This window comes from Carcharodon carcharias, chromosome 18 (genome assembly GCF_017639515.1).
Source record: "Carcharodon carcharias isolate sCarCar2 chromosome 18, sCarCar2.pri, whole genome shotgun sequence".
Taxonomy (NCBI): domain Eukaryota; kingdom Metazoa; phylum Chordata; class Chondrichthyes; order Lamniformes; family Lamnidae; genus Carcharodon; species Carcharodon carcharias.
In genome coordinates, this window is record NC_054484.1 from 13,032,539 (window position 1) to 13,048,603 (window position 16,065).

The 16,065-nt window shown below is 43.3% G+C and overlaps 1 protein-coding gene across 3 annotated transcripts in view; it reads left to right on the top strand.

Annotated features, from left to right (window-relative positions):
• The first annotated feature begins 434 nt into the window (after window positions 1-434).
• The window catches only part of cxadr (CXADR Ig-like cell adhesion molecule), a 104,570-nt gene continuing 88,939 nt past the window's right edge, over window positions 435-16,065 (top strand). The window contains exon 1 of one of the 3 annotated variants that reach the window (XM_041211083.1): window positions 435-580. In XM_041211083.1, the coding sequence (XP_041067017.1) occupies window positions 526-580 (55 nt within the window). In that variant the 5' untranslated portion in view covers window positions 435-525. Of the gene's footprint in view, window positions 581-7,731; window positions 7,755-16,065 lie in introns of those variants that run through there. The other 2 variants (XM_041211082.1, XM_041211089.1) reach the window with 2 other exon arrangements.

The following is a 16,065-nucleotide window of genomic DNA, read 5'->3' on the forward strand; positions in this document are numbered from 1 at the left end:
TCATCTTCCCCCCCCCCTCCCCCCTTCATCTTCCCCCCCCCTCCCCCCTTCATCTTCCCCCCCCCTCCCCCCTTCATCTTCCCCCCCCTCCCCCCTTCATCTTCCCCCCCCCCTCCCCCCTTCATCTTCCCCCCCCCTCCCCCTTCATCTTCCCCCCCCCTCCCCCCTTCATCTTCCCCCCCCCCCCCTTCATCTTCCCCCCCCTCCCCTTCACCTTCCCCCCCCCTCCCCCCCTTCATCTTCCCCCCCCTCCCCCCCTTCATCTTCCCCCCCCTCCCCCCCTTCATCTTCCCCCCCCCTCCCCCCCTTCACCCTTCCCCCCCCCTCCCCCCTTCACCCTCCCCCCCCCCTCCCCCCTTCATCTTCCCCCCCCCTCCCCCCCCTTCATCTTCCCCCCCCATTCCCCCTCCCTGTGTTACATTTGTCCAGTGGCTGGGAGGTCACCGCTGTGGGAATGTTGCCCGGAAGTGACGGTGCCTGTGGGATGGAGCAGGTAGGGTTGGAGTGTACAGAACAACCTGAGCAATGGATACAAGAGGGAGCGGATTGGTTACAGTGTCTCTGCTCTACCTGTTAGCAGGTAAAAAACTCATCCTGGCGGCTTCGGAAAGAGTGAAACATTCCTCCGGGCGGACCCGTTTGATCTTTTTTTCTCTCACTTGCTTTTTTTTTTTCCTTGTATCCCACTTGCTCTTTTTATTCTCTCTCCCTTTGCTCCTGTCTGGCTCTCTCGCTCGATGCTGGTTTCTTCGTGTTTTTATTCTGCCCTCACTGCAGGATCATCTCAAACTTTTTTTTTGTGGGGGGGGGGGGGGGGGGGGGGGTGGTGACTTTTTATTAACGCGTAACTTTTATTTGGAGGGTTAAAATCTCTGTGTCTTGTACCCCTTTTCCCTTCACTTGCGAATGGTTTGTGTTAATCGTTGGTTTGGTTGTATATTTTTTCTGTCTTCTTCCCCCCCCCCACCACCCAGTCGCGTTGAGTTCGCTTTTTTTTTTTTGGCTTTGTTTCCCTCACCTCAGGAGAAACGGTTACGGGTTTTTTTTCGCCTTTTGTTTATTATTCATTCATTTGCAGCCGTCGCCTGGTTTCTTTATTATTATTAACTGCCTCTGTGGAAAGCGTCTTTACAGAGTCTGGTTAAACAAGCCTGTCAGCCCTGGGAGCGCATTCATTCCGTCTCTCAGTGGCCCCTTTATCTGGGGTCCGAAACATTGCTGCTTGTTTTCTCGTTTTGTCAGATCCCAGATAATTCAAGATTCCACCCCCCCCCCCCCCTCCAACTGACTGTGTGTGTGTGTGTGTGTGTGTTCTATATAATTAAAGCATTAATTTGTCTGAAGGGATGACAGCTGTTTTGAGGTGGGGGAGAGAAATGTGTTAAGCAGCGCAATTGTGGATTTACACACAGCATTTCAAAGCTAAACATGTTAAGTGTTTTTGGATCGAATCTTGAACTTTTTGTGTGTGCGCGCGCGCTCGAGTGTTTTTAAAAGCTTAGGTAGGAATCGGGGGAGGGGGGAGATGGTAAAATGGTAGGTGTGATAATGATGCAACCTTTCATTGTCTCATATTATCTATCCAAGCTGGCTGACCGTGCTGTGCTGTGTCTGCCTTCGGTCAGTGGCAGGAGTGGATGGGTGAAAAGCAGAGACTGCCAGAGCCATATAGGATTGATTGTCTTGCCTCCCCTTGTTGGACAATGCCTGACTCTCAATCATCTCTCTCGCAGAGGGTAGTTGTGAACTCGTCATGAAGCAGAAATGCTAGTGGGAGGCGGAATGACTTGCATCTTTAAAAGGATTCAGAGGGCGAAGTCTGAAAGGCAGTTGTGGCAGAGTTGTACTCAGCAGCATCGGTTTGCATTTATAATACGCCTTTCATTAACATAACGAAGTGCTTTGTGCTCTTGAGAGTGTTTTTGTGTTTTCGAATCTCTACAAAATGTGTACCTTTTTTAAAAAAAAACAACAAAGCGAAGGTGCTTTGTTAGGTTCTGAGGTGTCCTTGCTCATAAGTTTAAAATGTTAAATCCTATGCACCCACATTATATCCCAGTGTTCAACACTGATGGGAACTCTGCACCTGTTTTTTTTAGGGTGGCTGGGGAAGGTCATGAATATTGAGAGCCCTTTGCCGTTTAGAGCCAGTTAACAGTACAATAGACTTAAAAGCGGATCTTTTAAAAGCTGAACTGGAGTAATCAATATTGGAAACCCTGAGGCTTGTATGCATAGTTTTTTTTAACGCTAGTAAAGTGCTCAACCTGTCCATATGGAAAATTCCCTTTCCCTGTCCAGCTGAGTGACATTATTCTGACATTGCTCAGGTGTAGTGGAGATGGGGTGGGGTGCGCATGTATCACTTGTGTTGTGTAGTTTTATGGCCCTTTTTTTTGGGGGGGGGGGTGGTCTAAAGGAAGACTTGCATTTATGTTGCATCTTTCACAACCTCTGAAAGTCCCCAAGTGCTTTACGGTTGGTTAAGTACTTTCAGTAATGTAGGAAATGTGATTTTCTCATTAATGTGACCATCGACTGCACTAATTGTGCACCTGCTCTGAAAATTCCCTAATGGAAAAACTAGGGAGGGAAACATTGCCCAGTACCAAGGAAATATAGGAACCAATTTGTGCACAGCAAGCTCTCAAGTAGCAACATGATAATGACCAGATAATTTTTCTTTTAGTAATTGTGGTTGAGGGATGAATATTGGCCAGGAAACTGGGGAGAGCTTGTCTGCTCCTCGAAATATAGCCATGGGGTTTTTCATGTTTAGCTGCGAGGACAGGCGAGGCCCAGGTTTAATGTTTCCTCTGGAAATGGCACATCCTCAGAGTGCCAGTTTAGCTCATGTGCTCAAGTTTCCAGAGCACGGCATGAACCTACAACCTTATGGCTCCAAAGTAAGTGCCCTGTCGCAAAGATGGGGCCCCATGTAAATAGGACAGTAGAGCAGGGGTTCCCAAATTATGGGTCGTGACCCCCAGTAAGGTCGCGGGATGAGATTTTTGGGGCCGCAAGCTCTTGAGACAGCTGTGGTGGCCATGGAACCCGGCCTGAGTTTTGACAACTGCGTGACCCCTTTAAACATTTTTTTCTGTTGGGTGTGGCTTAATTGTCTGTCCTGAGGTTGCTAAAACCACAGGCTATAGAAGGATTGATGTTTGCTATTTTTAGGGCCAACCCAGCAGGCTTAAACCTCCTGTCCCCAATCCCAGCCCCCTACCAATTCAACCACCCTTCCTCTTGTCCAATTTTCATTCTGGGGATCACATAGTCTGAGGCATTAAAATGGGGTCAAATCAGGAATGAGTTTGGGGAGCACTGCAGTGTCACCTTCTGCTCTGTTGGAGTCGATGCGGTTGACAGAATTTCCTAATACAAGTGCAAAGTACTGTGGATGATAGAAATCTGAAATAACACAAAAATACTGAAAAGACTCTGCAGGTCAGCTGTGTCTGTGGGGAGCGAAACTGAGTTAATATTTCAGATTGACCACCCTTTGTTTCTTTCCATCCATGCGAAGGAGATACAATACCTGTCCTTTCACCTCCCTCCTCACCATTTACGACCCCAAACTCTCCTTCCAGGTGAAACAGTGATTTGCTTGTAGCTGCGGCTTACTATGTGACCTCCTCTATATATTGGGAAGACCAATCGCAGATTGGGTGACCACATTGCTGGACACAGCTGTTCAGTCTGCAAGTGTGATCCCAAACTTTTGGTTGCTGCCTCTCTCTCTCTCTCACTCTGATGTCTGCTCTCTGCCTCTGTGCCAGTGAAGCTAGAGGAACAACACCTCATCTTTCAGTTAGGAACTTACAACCTTTTGGGCTCAACATTGATTTCAATAACTTAAAAGCATAACCAAGCCACCTGTTTTTTTTCAGACAACAGGTGTTGGTAATGGTTTTGATCTCTCCATTTACACTCCTCTAAAGTCCATCTGCTGATATACTTACATGTCCCATTACGACCACACACTTTGACCTTGCACCATAATCCATTTTGCCATTCAGTCTCCCCTGCCTTCCACTCTATTACACACCCTTTTAGTCCACCCTTCACTCACTCCTGTCTCTATTTTCTTAAAACCTGTTACATCGCTTAATGTTTTTCAATTCTGATGAATGGTTGTCAGACTGAACCATTTCCTCCTGTTTCTCTCTCCACAGATGCTGCCTGGCCTGCTGATTATTTCCAGCATTTTCTGTTTTTACTATTTTAATGCAAAGTTGTCTCAGCAGTGGTTCCACGTTGGCCAGAGCACTATCAGAAGCTGCATCGATTCGCATATTATCAATGGAAGGAAGGGCTTAAGTTAATTGTCTCATTGTGAATCCTGCAGAGAAAAGCTGAGCAAAATTAAAATAAATAGACAATGGGTACTTGGGGGTAGTTGAATTTTTCATTAATGCCTTTCATTGTTTACCAGGGTATGCTGTTATTTCCTCCTCATTGATCCTACCAGAGAATGAGTTGTGTATTCTGGTAACATGCTGACACTATGCAAACATTCAAATGATCATGCTTGAAGTAAATGAACAAAACAGCTGATGTGCATTAGATTAGATCACTGCACAATTAACTAAAGCTACACTGGCCTTCACCCCTGATACTGCACTCTGTTTCCAGTGAGCATTGTCAATATAGCCCTATCTATCCACTATCCACACGTAGACAGGGCTCTTTACATGTGTTATATGGAAACACGCTGATTGATCCAACTCCTGCATTACCAAAGTGGTTTTTCTTGTTCCAAGTGTAGTACTGAGAGAATGTTGCACTGTTGGAAGTGCTGTCTTCCAGATGAAACATAGAGGCCTTGCCTATCTTCTCCCCCCCCCCTCCCCAATCCCGGCCTGGATGTAAAATAATGTGAGGCACGTTGTGAAGAGAAACAGGCCATTCTCTGTTTATTCCTCAACCAGCATTACTTCAATATATATAAAAAAAACTATCTGATTGTAACACATTGGTTTTGTGTGTATTTGGTGGCTGCATTCTACGTCAAAGGTTTTCGGGGGTAGGTGGAATGTGGAGTTGAGGCCACAATCGGATCAGGCATGATCTTATTGAATCATGGAGCAGGCTCAAGGGGCTGAATGGTCTACTCCTCCTAGTTTGCATGAAACAAAAATAGTTCGAAAAACTCAGCAGGTCTGACAGCATCTGCGGAGCGGAACAGTTAATGTTTCGAGTCCATATGACTCTTCATCAGAACTAAAGAAAAATAGAAATGAGTAGAAATATAAGCTGTTTGAGGTGGGGGAGGGGGGGGACAAGTAGTGCTGGATAGAGGGCCAGTGATAGGTGGAGGCAAAGAAGATATTGCCAAAAGCAAAAAACTGCGGATGCTGGAAATCGAAAACAAAAACAAAAGTACCTGGAAAAGCTCAGCAGGTCTGGCAGCATCTGTGCAAGGGAGCACAGTTAACGTTTTGAGTCCACAAGAAGAGTCATGCGGACTCGAAACGTTAACTGTGCTCCCTCCCACAGATGCTGCCAGACCTGCTGAGTTTTTCCAGGTATTTTTGTTTTTGTTTTAAGAGATTGCCAAAGATGTCATAGACAAAAGGACAAAGGGGTGGTGACGGTGGTGATATGAGCTAAGGAATTTAGTTTGTATGTTTGTTTCCTACATTACAACATTGTACGCTTTGAAAGTACTTAATTTGAATAAAATTTAAACACATCTTCACAAATGTTATTAGAGCACTTTGCAACTGAAATTAATTACTCCTGACTTGAGACAAATCTGTTTTCTCCTGTGCTTGGCGTGTACTGTTGTGTAATATGGGTGCTTTCTCTGTTCAGCCATGACTCTTTTAGATGCCATACTCTTCACTTTCAGGTCAATATTAATAGCATGTCCATGAAACATGTAACATTTGGAGCATGCGAGAGATAAGTAACAACATTGCATTGGTATAGCATCTTTAATATAATCCAATGCCTCAAATCACTGACAGTGCTGTGAGATGGATGAAACTTCCAAACTGAGGAATGGCAGTGAAGGTCAGATTATAAAAAATAATTTTGTGGTTAATGGTCAGCTGAGGCTGGCAAATATTCACAGAACATAAAACACCATTTTCACCTTGAGTAAACAGCTGTTAATGATTTTTTTCCATCGGTACAGTGTGGTTTTTGTGTATATTTTAGTAATGCAGGTACAGTATTAGGTTGTAGGATTTGGGAACTTTTTAAGGTGCCAAACCCTCCCACATGCCCTGATAGGAAAATTCTGCAGATCAAGTCACTGAACAGCCTGGAGCTTCCTGCTTTACTCTACTTTGATCAAGAGTCATTGTGCTTTAACACTTTGCCCATGGTGTCAAATAACAGATTGGCGTCCGTGCACCCTGTTGTTGAACTGCTTCTGCAGGTAGTGTACATGACTATATGCATTCTCCCAGCTGACAAACTGGTGGAGTAGGTTTTCCTATGACTTAATATTTAAAAAATGACATTGTGCTTTGTCATGCCAAACCTTCACAATACATTTCAAGCGACAAATTACTTCTGCATTGCAGTAACCTTACACAGCAGCATGGTACCAATGTCAGTGAGCTGAAAAACCATCTAGGCGACCTCCCTGCCCAGCTTTAACAAGTGCCCTGTAATCTATTGGTGTGGTCTTACAGTGATTTATATTACTGGTCTAATAACCTAGAGAATGTGAGCTCAGACTTCATGACGCTCGGACAAAAGCAAAATACTGTGAATGCTGAAAATCTGAATTAAAAACAGAAAATGCTGGAAAAACTCAAGCCTGTCCTCTGAAGAAGGGTCACACTGGCTCAAAACCTTAACACTCTTTTCTCTCTCCACAGATGCTGCCAGGTCTGCTGAGTTTTTCCAGCATTTTCTGTTTTCATTTCACCATCTTTGAACTTTTTTTTTAATATACCTGGAATAACTTGTATTTATGCAATGCTTTTAACATCGTAAAACCCAAGACGCTTCACAGGAACGTTATTACACTAAAATACGACACCGAGCCACGTGAACAGATGGCCAAATGCTTGATCAATAAGGCAGGTTTTAAGGCACACCTTAAATGAGGAAGGTGAGTTTTCCAGGTTTAGGGAGGGAACTCCAGAGCTTATGGCCCAGGTAACTGAACGTACGTGCACCAATGGTGGAGCAGTTAAAATCGGGAATGCTCAGGAGGCCAGGATTAGAGGAGCACAGGTGTTGCGGAGGGTTGGTTGGTTGAGGTGGTGTCAGATAAAGTGATCATGAAGCTGTTGGTCTGTCATTTAAAAACCTACTACAAATAATAAAAACTTGCATTTATATAGCACTTTTAAATTGGTAAAATGTCACAGTGCACTTTAGAGTTTTGACACCAACAGGTGACCAAAGGCTTGGTCAAAGGTAGATTTTTCTTTTAAGGAGCATTTTAAAGGAGGAGAGATGTTTATGGTATGAATCCCAGAGCTTAGGGCCATGCAACTGAAGACATGCCCACTGATGGTGGTGGAGGAGGAATGAGGTGGAACAATGAAAATTGGAGATGAGGCAGAGGCCAGAGGTCTGAGCTGTAGGGCTGGAGGAGGTTGGAGATGGGGGAGAGAGAGAGGCCATGGAAGGATTTGAAAACAACAATGAGAATTTTAAAACCAAGCCCTTTTTACCCTTTAGGGAAGGAAACTTGTCACTGACGGTTCATCTGGCCAATGTGGTTCGCTCTGAAGTGGCTTAGTAAGCCGTTGAGATGCAAAACTCACCACCAGATCTTTGAGGTAATTAGGGATGCACAATAATGCTGACCTAGCCAGTGACTCTCAGCCCAAAAATGAATGGAGAAAAAAAAAGAAATCTGAACAGATGGACGTCATTTAATGCATCATCTGTCATTTAGCGTTACCAATATTACATTGGCTTTCCAAAACTGCTGGATCACATACCGAAGGCCAAGGGTAGAGAACAGCCCTAAGTGATGCCAGCAGTCCTGGCGAAGCATCCATGATGAGGTTGCATCAGAGTTTATCCTTCACATGAACACAATACTCCTAATCACATCTACCCATAATATTCCCTGTTTTGCTTCCACCAGTCAGTTTTAATCCTGAATGATAGCCTAGTTTCTGCTTCAAATCACCAAGCTGGGAAATGAATTTCACAGCCTCCCATCTCAGTGTAAATGAGTTCCTCTTTATTAAATGCAAGAGATTTACTGATCATGTATCGACAACCCCTCAGTTACAGGAAACAGCCTGCTCCTATCTACCCAGTGGCATCCTATTGTAATTTACTTCTACCTGACCCTCAATTTGATTCTTCTGTTGAAGAGTCATACGGACTCGAAACGTTAACTGTGTTCTTCTCCACAGATGCTGTCAGACCTGCTGAGTTTTTCCAGGTATTTTTATTTTTGTTTTTGATTCTGCTAATGTTGCTTCAGGCTTTGAGAGAGGGTAGAAGGGCCTACAATTCACAGAATTTCAGTGGCACAGCAGGAGGCCCATCGTGTCAGCACTGGCTCTCCAAATGAGCATTATGACCTAGTGCCATTGCCCTGCCTTTTCCTTGTACCCCTGCACATTGTTTCTAATTATCTAATACCCTCTTGAATGCCTCGATTGAACCTGCCTCCACCACACTTCCAGGCCGTGCATTCCAGACCTGAACCACTGTGTGAAAAAGTTTTTTTTCTCATGTCACATTTGCTTCTTTTGCAAATCACTTTAAATCTGTGCACTCTCGTTCTTGATCCTTCATGAGCGGGAACAGCTTCTCCCTATCCACTCTGTCCAGCCCCCTCATGAGTTTGAACATCTCTATCAATTCTTTTCTCAACTGCCTTCTCTCCAAGGACAACAGTTAAAACCTTTCCAATCTGTCTTTGTACCTGAAGTTTCTCATCCCTGGAGCCATTCTTGTAAACCTCTTCTGTACACTCTCCAATGTGTCCACATCCTCCCTATAATGTGACACCCAGAACTGTGTACACTGCTCCAGCTGGGGCCTAATGAGTGTCATATATAAATTCAGCATAACCTCCTTGCTCTTGTGCTCTATGTCCCTATTAATAAAGCCCAGGATACTTTATTAACTGCTCTCTCTACCTGTCCTGCCACCTTCAATGATCTATGCACTTATACACCCAGGCCTTTCTGCTCTTGCACCTCCATCAAAATTTCACATTTTATTTTGTCTGTTCATGTTCTTCCTACCAAAATGCATCACTTCACACTTCTCCACATTGAACTGCATCTGCCACGTATCTGCCTGCTCCACCAACTTGTCTGTCCTTTTGAAGTGCGACACTGTTCTTGCAGTTTATAACACTCCCAAGCTTCGTATCATCTGCAAACTTTGAAATTGTCTCCTGCACACCAAGATCCAGATCATTAATGTATATCAGGAAAAGCAAGAGTCTCAATACCGACCCCTGGGGAGCTCCACTACAAACCTTCCTCCAGCCTGAAAAATACCCATTGATCATTACTCTCTCCTTCCTTACTTTCAGCCAAGTTTGTATCCGTGTTGCTACTGTCCCTTTTATTCCATGAGTAATGTATTTTCTCAAGTCTGTTGTGTGGCACTGTATCAAATGCCTTTTGAAAGTCCATGTACACCACGTCAACAGCATTACCCTCATCGACCTTTTCTGTTTGCTCTTCAAAGAACTCCAAGCTAGTTAAATATGATTTCCCCTTTGGAAATCCATGCTGGCTCTTTCTTATTAACCCATACTTTTCCATGTCACTACTAATTCTATCCTGAATAATTATTTCTAGGATCTTGCCCACCACTGAAGTTAAACTGACTGGCCTGTAATTGCTGGGCTTATCCTTACAACCATTTTTGAACAAGGGCATAACGTTTGCAATTCTCCAGTGCTGCTGCAATTTCTACACTCACTTCCTTCAATATCCTGGGATGCATCTCGTCTGGTCCCGGTGCCTTGTCAATTTTCTGTGCCAACAATCTATTCAGCGCTTCCTCCTTAACAATTTTGAACCCTTCTAGTGACAGAGTTCCCTCGTCTGTCACATGGCCTGAGTAGAATCTACCTCCTTGGTAAAGACGGATGCAAAGTTATCTTTTGATACCTCAGCCAACGCCCCTTCGGCCATGTGTAAATTCCCTTTTAGGTCCCTAATTGGCCCTACTCCTCCTTTTACCACCCTTTTAGTATTTTTGTCTATAGAAGACTTTGGAGTTCCTCTATATGTTGGCTGCTAGTCTTTTCTCATAACCCCTCTTTGCTTTCCTTATGCTTTTTCACCTCCCCTCTAAACTTTCTGTAATCCTTTTGGTTCTCAATTGTATTTTCTACCTGATATCTGTCATAAACGCACTTTTTTTTCTTTATCTTAATTTCGATCTGCGTTTTCATCCAGGGAGCTCTGGATTTGCTCGCCCTACCATTCCCTTTAGTTGGAATATACCTTGATTGTGCCCAAGGTAATTCATTCTTTAGAAATGTCTTGCCAGTGATGAGAATTGGGATCTACTCCAAATACTTGGACTTGGCAGCGAGAAAAATAATATTTCAGTGATGGGAATGTGACTCTTCCTAATTGGTGTGTTTTTATTTTGGTTTTCTGAGTTCTTAACACTTGTGTTCAAATACTCAGCTATTCGGTAGGTTCCCATTAATGGTGAAGCAGTTACTTAGCAACTAACTTTTTTTTTTGCCAACTGTGAACAGCATAATTACCCTGTGCCTACGTATGCTTGCTTGCAATTCTTAAAACTCTTACCTAGTTGTTGTTCATTCATTGATCCCTGAAATGCAGAGACAGCGCAACCGTCTTGACAATCATGAGTCTTGCACAATTGCATCTTGTCTGTCCGTGTTATCAGTGGGATTTTAGTGCTGTGTAAGGAAAAATGCTTGCAGTGCACGTCCCCATCATCTGTGGAGAAAAACACCCCCTGTGCAGTTAGATTCCACCCTCCAAACTCCGAATCAGGGGAGAACTGTGTAGACTTGCCATTCAGAATCCCTTAAATTAAACTGAAGATTCAATTTTTTGTTTTTTAGCACTATGTTCCCACTTTGCTATGCTAATTACATTGCTTATTTTAAAAATTATTTTGCAATTCAAACATGACCTACTGGTGTATCAATTTGAGATAATCCACTAAGTATACCGGAAGCTTATTGTGCAGTACAGCATTAGACGTCTGTTGGCTTGGGGTTATATTTTTACTACACACCAATAATTCAAGGCTGCTTAATTTGCGTTTTTAAAAAATATCTTGAATTATCAGGAGCAGATTTGCAGGTGTATTAATTCCAGTGAGAACACCAGTTGTCTTTTTACATTTAAATTAGAAGTTTGAAGGAATGTATGTGTTGCTCATGTAGGAGTGGAAAACAAATCTCTATCTCCATCCTCGGTTTGCAAAATAGATCTTGTTACAAACTTCTCAATTTCTCCAAAGGTTTGGAAAATAATGTTATTAATAACTTGGTTATTTTACAGTTCTCTTTATTTTGCACCAATTTGGAACACACAGAAGCAGTGCAGACCGTAGCCTGCAAATATTCCTGCAGACTCCTGACAATAGTTTGGCATGTTGCTGGGCAAATCAGGAAGGTCTCGGGTTAAGTTGTTAGCTGAGTTGGCTGATCTCCCTCTGAGCCAGGATGCGCCGAGTTTGAGTCCCGCTCCAGGATGTTGCTGCCTAGGAACCCAGCCACTGGTGCGCAGGCAAAGCCAGTCTGCATTGGGGCTGGTTCCCATCTGGATAAATGGAGGGCATTAGCAGCAGCAAGGGCATTCAGCTGTAAAACCATCCACTAAATCCAAAAAAAAGGATGGCTGCAGCACTGCGACGACGACTGGTAAAAGAGCGAATTGGCTGATCTCTGTGCAGGAGAGAAATAGCTGGAGTCATCATTAACTAGTCTGCAAGTTGACCCTACTCCTGAAAATGCAGGTTATGTGAAGACAGCCAGTGCTGGGACTTTGAGTGCTCTCTCACCACACATCTCTCACCCTTTGTCACTTAGTGAACCTCGCTTTTACCTTCATGTGTGCAATAATATTTTGAGGATCTTGCTGGGAGAAGCCTTTCATTAAACAAAATGTAATTTTAAAGTATCCATTCCATTGAGTGGCATGTTATTTAAACTGCACTGAGGAGTTTGAGCTTTAGGAGTGAAAATGCACTTTAACACTAATTTGTGTGCGCATTTTAAGGGCTATTCAGCATGTGTTCTGGCAATCCCTACTGTTGGCTTGTTAATGAGAGTGAGATAAATAGTACAGATGCATTTAAGGGGAAGTTAGATATGCACGTGGGGGGAGAAAGGAATAATAGACTGATAGGATTCGATATGAGTGGAGCCTAAATGTTGGCGTGGACTGGTTGGATTGAGCAGCCTGTTTCTGTGCCCAACATCCTATGTGAGCTAGATCTGTCTTTTGAACTGGTCGGTATTCAGTATAAACTAAATAGCAAAGAGCTAAACATATTCATTGTCGCCTAAGAGTGAAAGTTGATTCCTTTTCTTTAAAGTGATTTGATGATTGCTGAGATTTTGTTAGTATGCGCACTGTCGAAGGAGAGCCGAAGACCACTGTCAAGCCTTTTGGCAGCGCACTCGACCCTGAGTCAAAATGTTCATATCCCACTGCAGCTTCAAGTAGGCTGTAGGTTGAAGTCCCACTGCAGAGACTGGAACACAAATGTAGGCTCCAGTGCAGTACTGGGGGAGTGCTGGAAGCACTATTTCAGATGAAATGTTAAGCCCAGGCTATGTCTGTCCTCTGCATGAGAAGGGGAGTTTCAGAGTTTCAACCCTGTTAGGGTAATGTTCTGGCCAATGTTTATCCTCAACCCACATCACTTTTAAGTGCACACACTATCTGGTTACCATCACATTGCTGTTTGTGGGATCTTGCTGTGTGCAAATTGGCTGCTCTGTTTCCTATATTACAATGGTGACTACACTTCCAAATAACTACTTTGTAAAGTGACTTGGGATGTCCTGAGGTCGTAAAAGGAGCAATAATTTGTTATAAAAGTTATAAAATTATGAAGATACTGTATAAATTTATCATTCATGGTGTAAGTTCAAAGCACCGACAACCAATGAAGTACTTTTGAAATGCTGTAACTGCTGTAATGCGTTTTAATGCTGTCAGCATATTTGCTTAATGCTATTAATATGTCTTTCATTTAATTGCTCCTCCCACTGTTACTGGTAACACACCTGTAATCACAAACAATTATAAACTACTTAAGTGTTAAGTAACTCAAATTATCATTACCTTTAAGCTATTTTTCCCCTCTCTGTCTTTCACAAATATGCAATTGAGTTCTTTGCCTGCCATAGGCACTTACAATGAGACAATTGTGGGTGTTGCTTGTCTGGGAGCGCCTGTCTTTTAAAATGTTTTGTTATGGTCAAGAGGGAGCTGAGGGTGGGTGGGTTATAGTGGTTTTTGGGAAGGGGGAAGGGTGCACATTGATGGGTGGAGTATAAAATTGAAATATGGAAAGGAGGGAGGTGGCTGTGTTTTGAAGGCATGATCCCTGTTGGGTGTTGGAAGATAAAAAAAAATCGCTCTTAGCCCAGTTGATTAATCATTGTGACACTGGAATGCAGATTTAAGCAGCATGAGGAGTACAAATGAGGTCTCATTAAAGGGGGATTATCTTTAATAGTTGATCTTTAATGGTGCGGAGCTGCTTTAGGAGGCACTGTAGTCTCTATATATTTTCAATACCGAGAGGATATTTGTCTGAGGCAGGAATTTTGGGGCTGTCAACCAAGGCATCCTGTTCCTCACCACGCCTGCTGGTCTGGTCACTGGATTTAATATGGTCCAGTTTGGGAGAGGGGTGGTCAAGGGCAAGGGGTTTAACTATCCCTTCAGGCAGCTCAGAAACCGGTGGTTTTGCTGACTCTGGGTCTCTGCAATTTACAATTGCAGTATTTTGGATATCGGATCTCACTACGGAGGCAAAGTTTTTTTTTTCTTACGTGAGATGTGGTGTCATTGGTAAGGCCAGCATTTGTTGCCCATCCCTTCATTGCAAATGAACTCAGTGGCTTGCCAGGCATTGCAGGGGGAAGTTAAGAGTCAACCACACTGCGGTGGTTCTGGAGTCACATTTAGACCAAGCTAGGTAAGGGCAGCAGATCTCCTTTCCTAAAGGACATTAGTGAACCAGATGGGATTTTGCAACAATCGATAGTTTCATGGTCACCATTACTGAGACTGGCTTTATATTCCAGATTTATTAATTGAATTCAAGTTCCACCAGCTGCGATGGTGGGATTTGAACCCATGTCTCCAGAGCATTAATTTGGGTCTCTGGATTACTCGTCTGGTGACATTGCCATTATACCACTATCTCCCCCCAAGTGTGATTGCAGGATTTGTTTTGTGTTTTTTGTCCTACCTATATTTAAGTAAAACAATAAACTACTTGATAGTGGACTGATATGGTGTCTGTATGCTCTACATGACTGTCTTCAATTTGCTGCCACTACTGTCAACCTGAAAAGTGGAAGTCGAGTTATAGTAACATCGAATCTTACAACACAGAAGGAGACCATTTGGCTCAGGTCTGTGCCTACTCCTTGAATTGATCTAATTAGTCCCACTTCCCTGCTCTATCCCTATGGTCTTAAATGGCCCTTTTTCAATGCCTTTGCCCAATCCCCATTTGAAAGTTACTATTGAATCTCCTTTCGCCACCCTTTCAGGCAGTGTATTAAGGATCATATGAAATGTAACTCTTCTCATGGACTCTTTTATTATAAAGGGAAGGGCAACACACTGCAATTTGGATATGACACCTTTTAATTTAATCAAACATTCCAAGGCACTTCACAGTGTAATCAAATAAAATTTGATGCCAAGCCTCATGAGATATTAGGATAGTTGACCAAAAACTTGCTAAAGAAAGTTGACTTCAAGGAACTTGGTAAAAGGTAAGAGAGGTGGGTTTAGGGAGGGAGTTCCTGAGCTTGAGGCCTAGGTAGTTTACTACTGGCATCTTTAATATTGTCATTTCAAAGCTGGCAGGTTAATGCACTATCTGAACCATCAGATTTTTTTAAACCTTAACTACAAGGAAGCGTAACTTTGTCATTGAACTAATAACCATGTTACCTACTTGCTGTAAATTGTAGTTTTCAACATTGGCTCCATAAAACATTCCCTTATAAACAATTACTGAGTTTAATTCTTGAAGCTTACTGGAAATTGAGTGATTGGCAACCTTTCCACCACCTTAAACATTCACTTGCTGCACCATTGATGCACAGTGGCAGCAGTGTGTACCATCTAAAAGATGCACTGCAGAAACTATCCAAGGCTTTTTTGATAGCACCTTCCAAACCAATGACCTCTACTATCTAGAAGGACAAGGGCAGCAGATGCATGGGAGCATCGCCAACAGCAGTTTCCCCTCCAAGCCACTTAACATCCTGACTTAGTGAAGGAATGGTGATATATTTCTGCCACTGGGTCAAAATCCTGGAACTACCTTCCTAATAGCACCGTGGGTGTACTTAAGCCACATGGACTGCAGCGGTTCAAGGAGGTTCATCATCATCTTCTCGGGGGGCAAATAGGGATGGGCAATAAATGCTGGCCGAGCTAGTGGCACCCAGATCTCTGAATAATTAACAAAGTAAATTGCTGATAAAGCAAACTGGCTGTGAAAACCCAATCCTTTAAATAATTCAAATGTTGTTTGCTATTTGCGCAGAAGTCATAATGAGTACCATGATCATCACTGATCCCTTTGACAGCGAACTCTGGCCCAATATGAAATACCCCAAACTGTTGCAAATAAGTGTCAGGTTTAGCTCATTGGTTCACCCCCCACAAGTCATTATGTCATGGGCTCAAGTTCCAGTTCACAGGCTCAGCGTCTAATGTGCACTGACACTCCAGTGTGATGCTGAGGGAGTGTTGACCTTCTACAACAAAAATACCTGGAAAAACTCAGCAGGTCTGACAGCATCTGCGGAGAGGAACACAGTTAACGTTTCGAGTCCGAATGACTCTTCATCAGAACTAAGGTAAAATAGAAGAGGTGAAATATAAACTGGTTTAAGGGGGGAGGGGT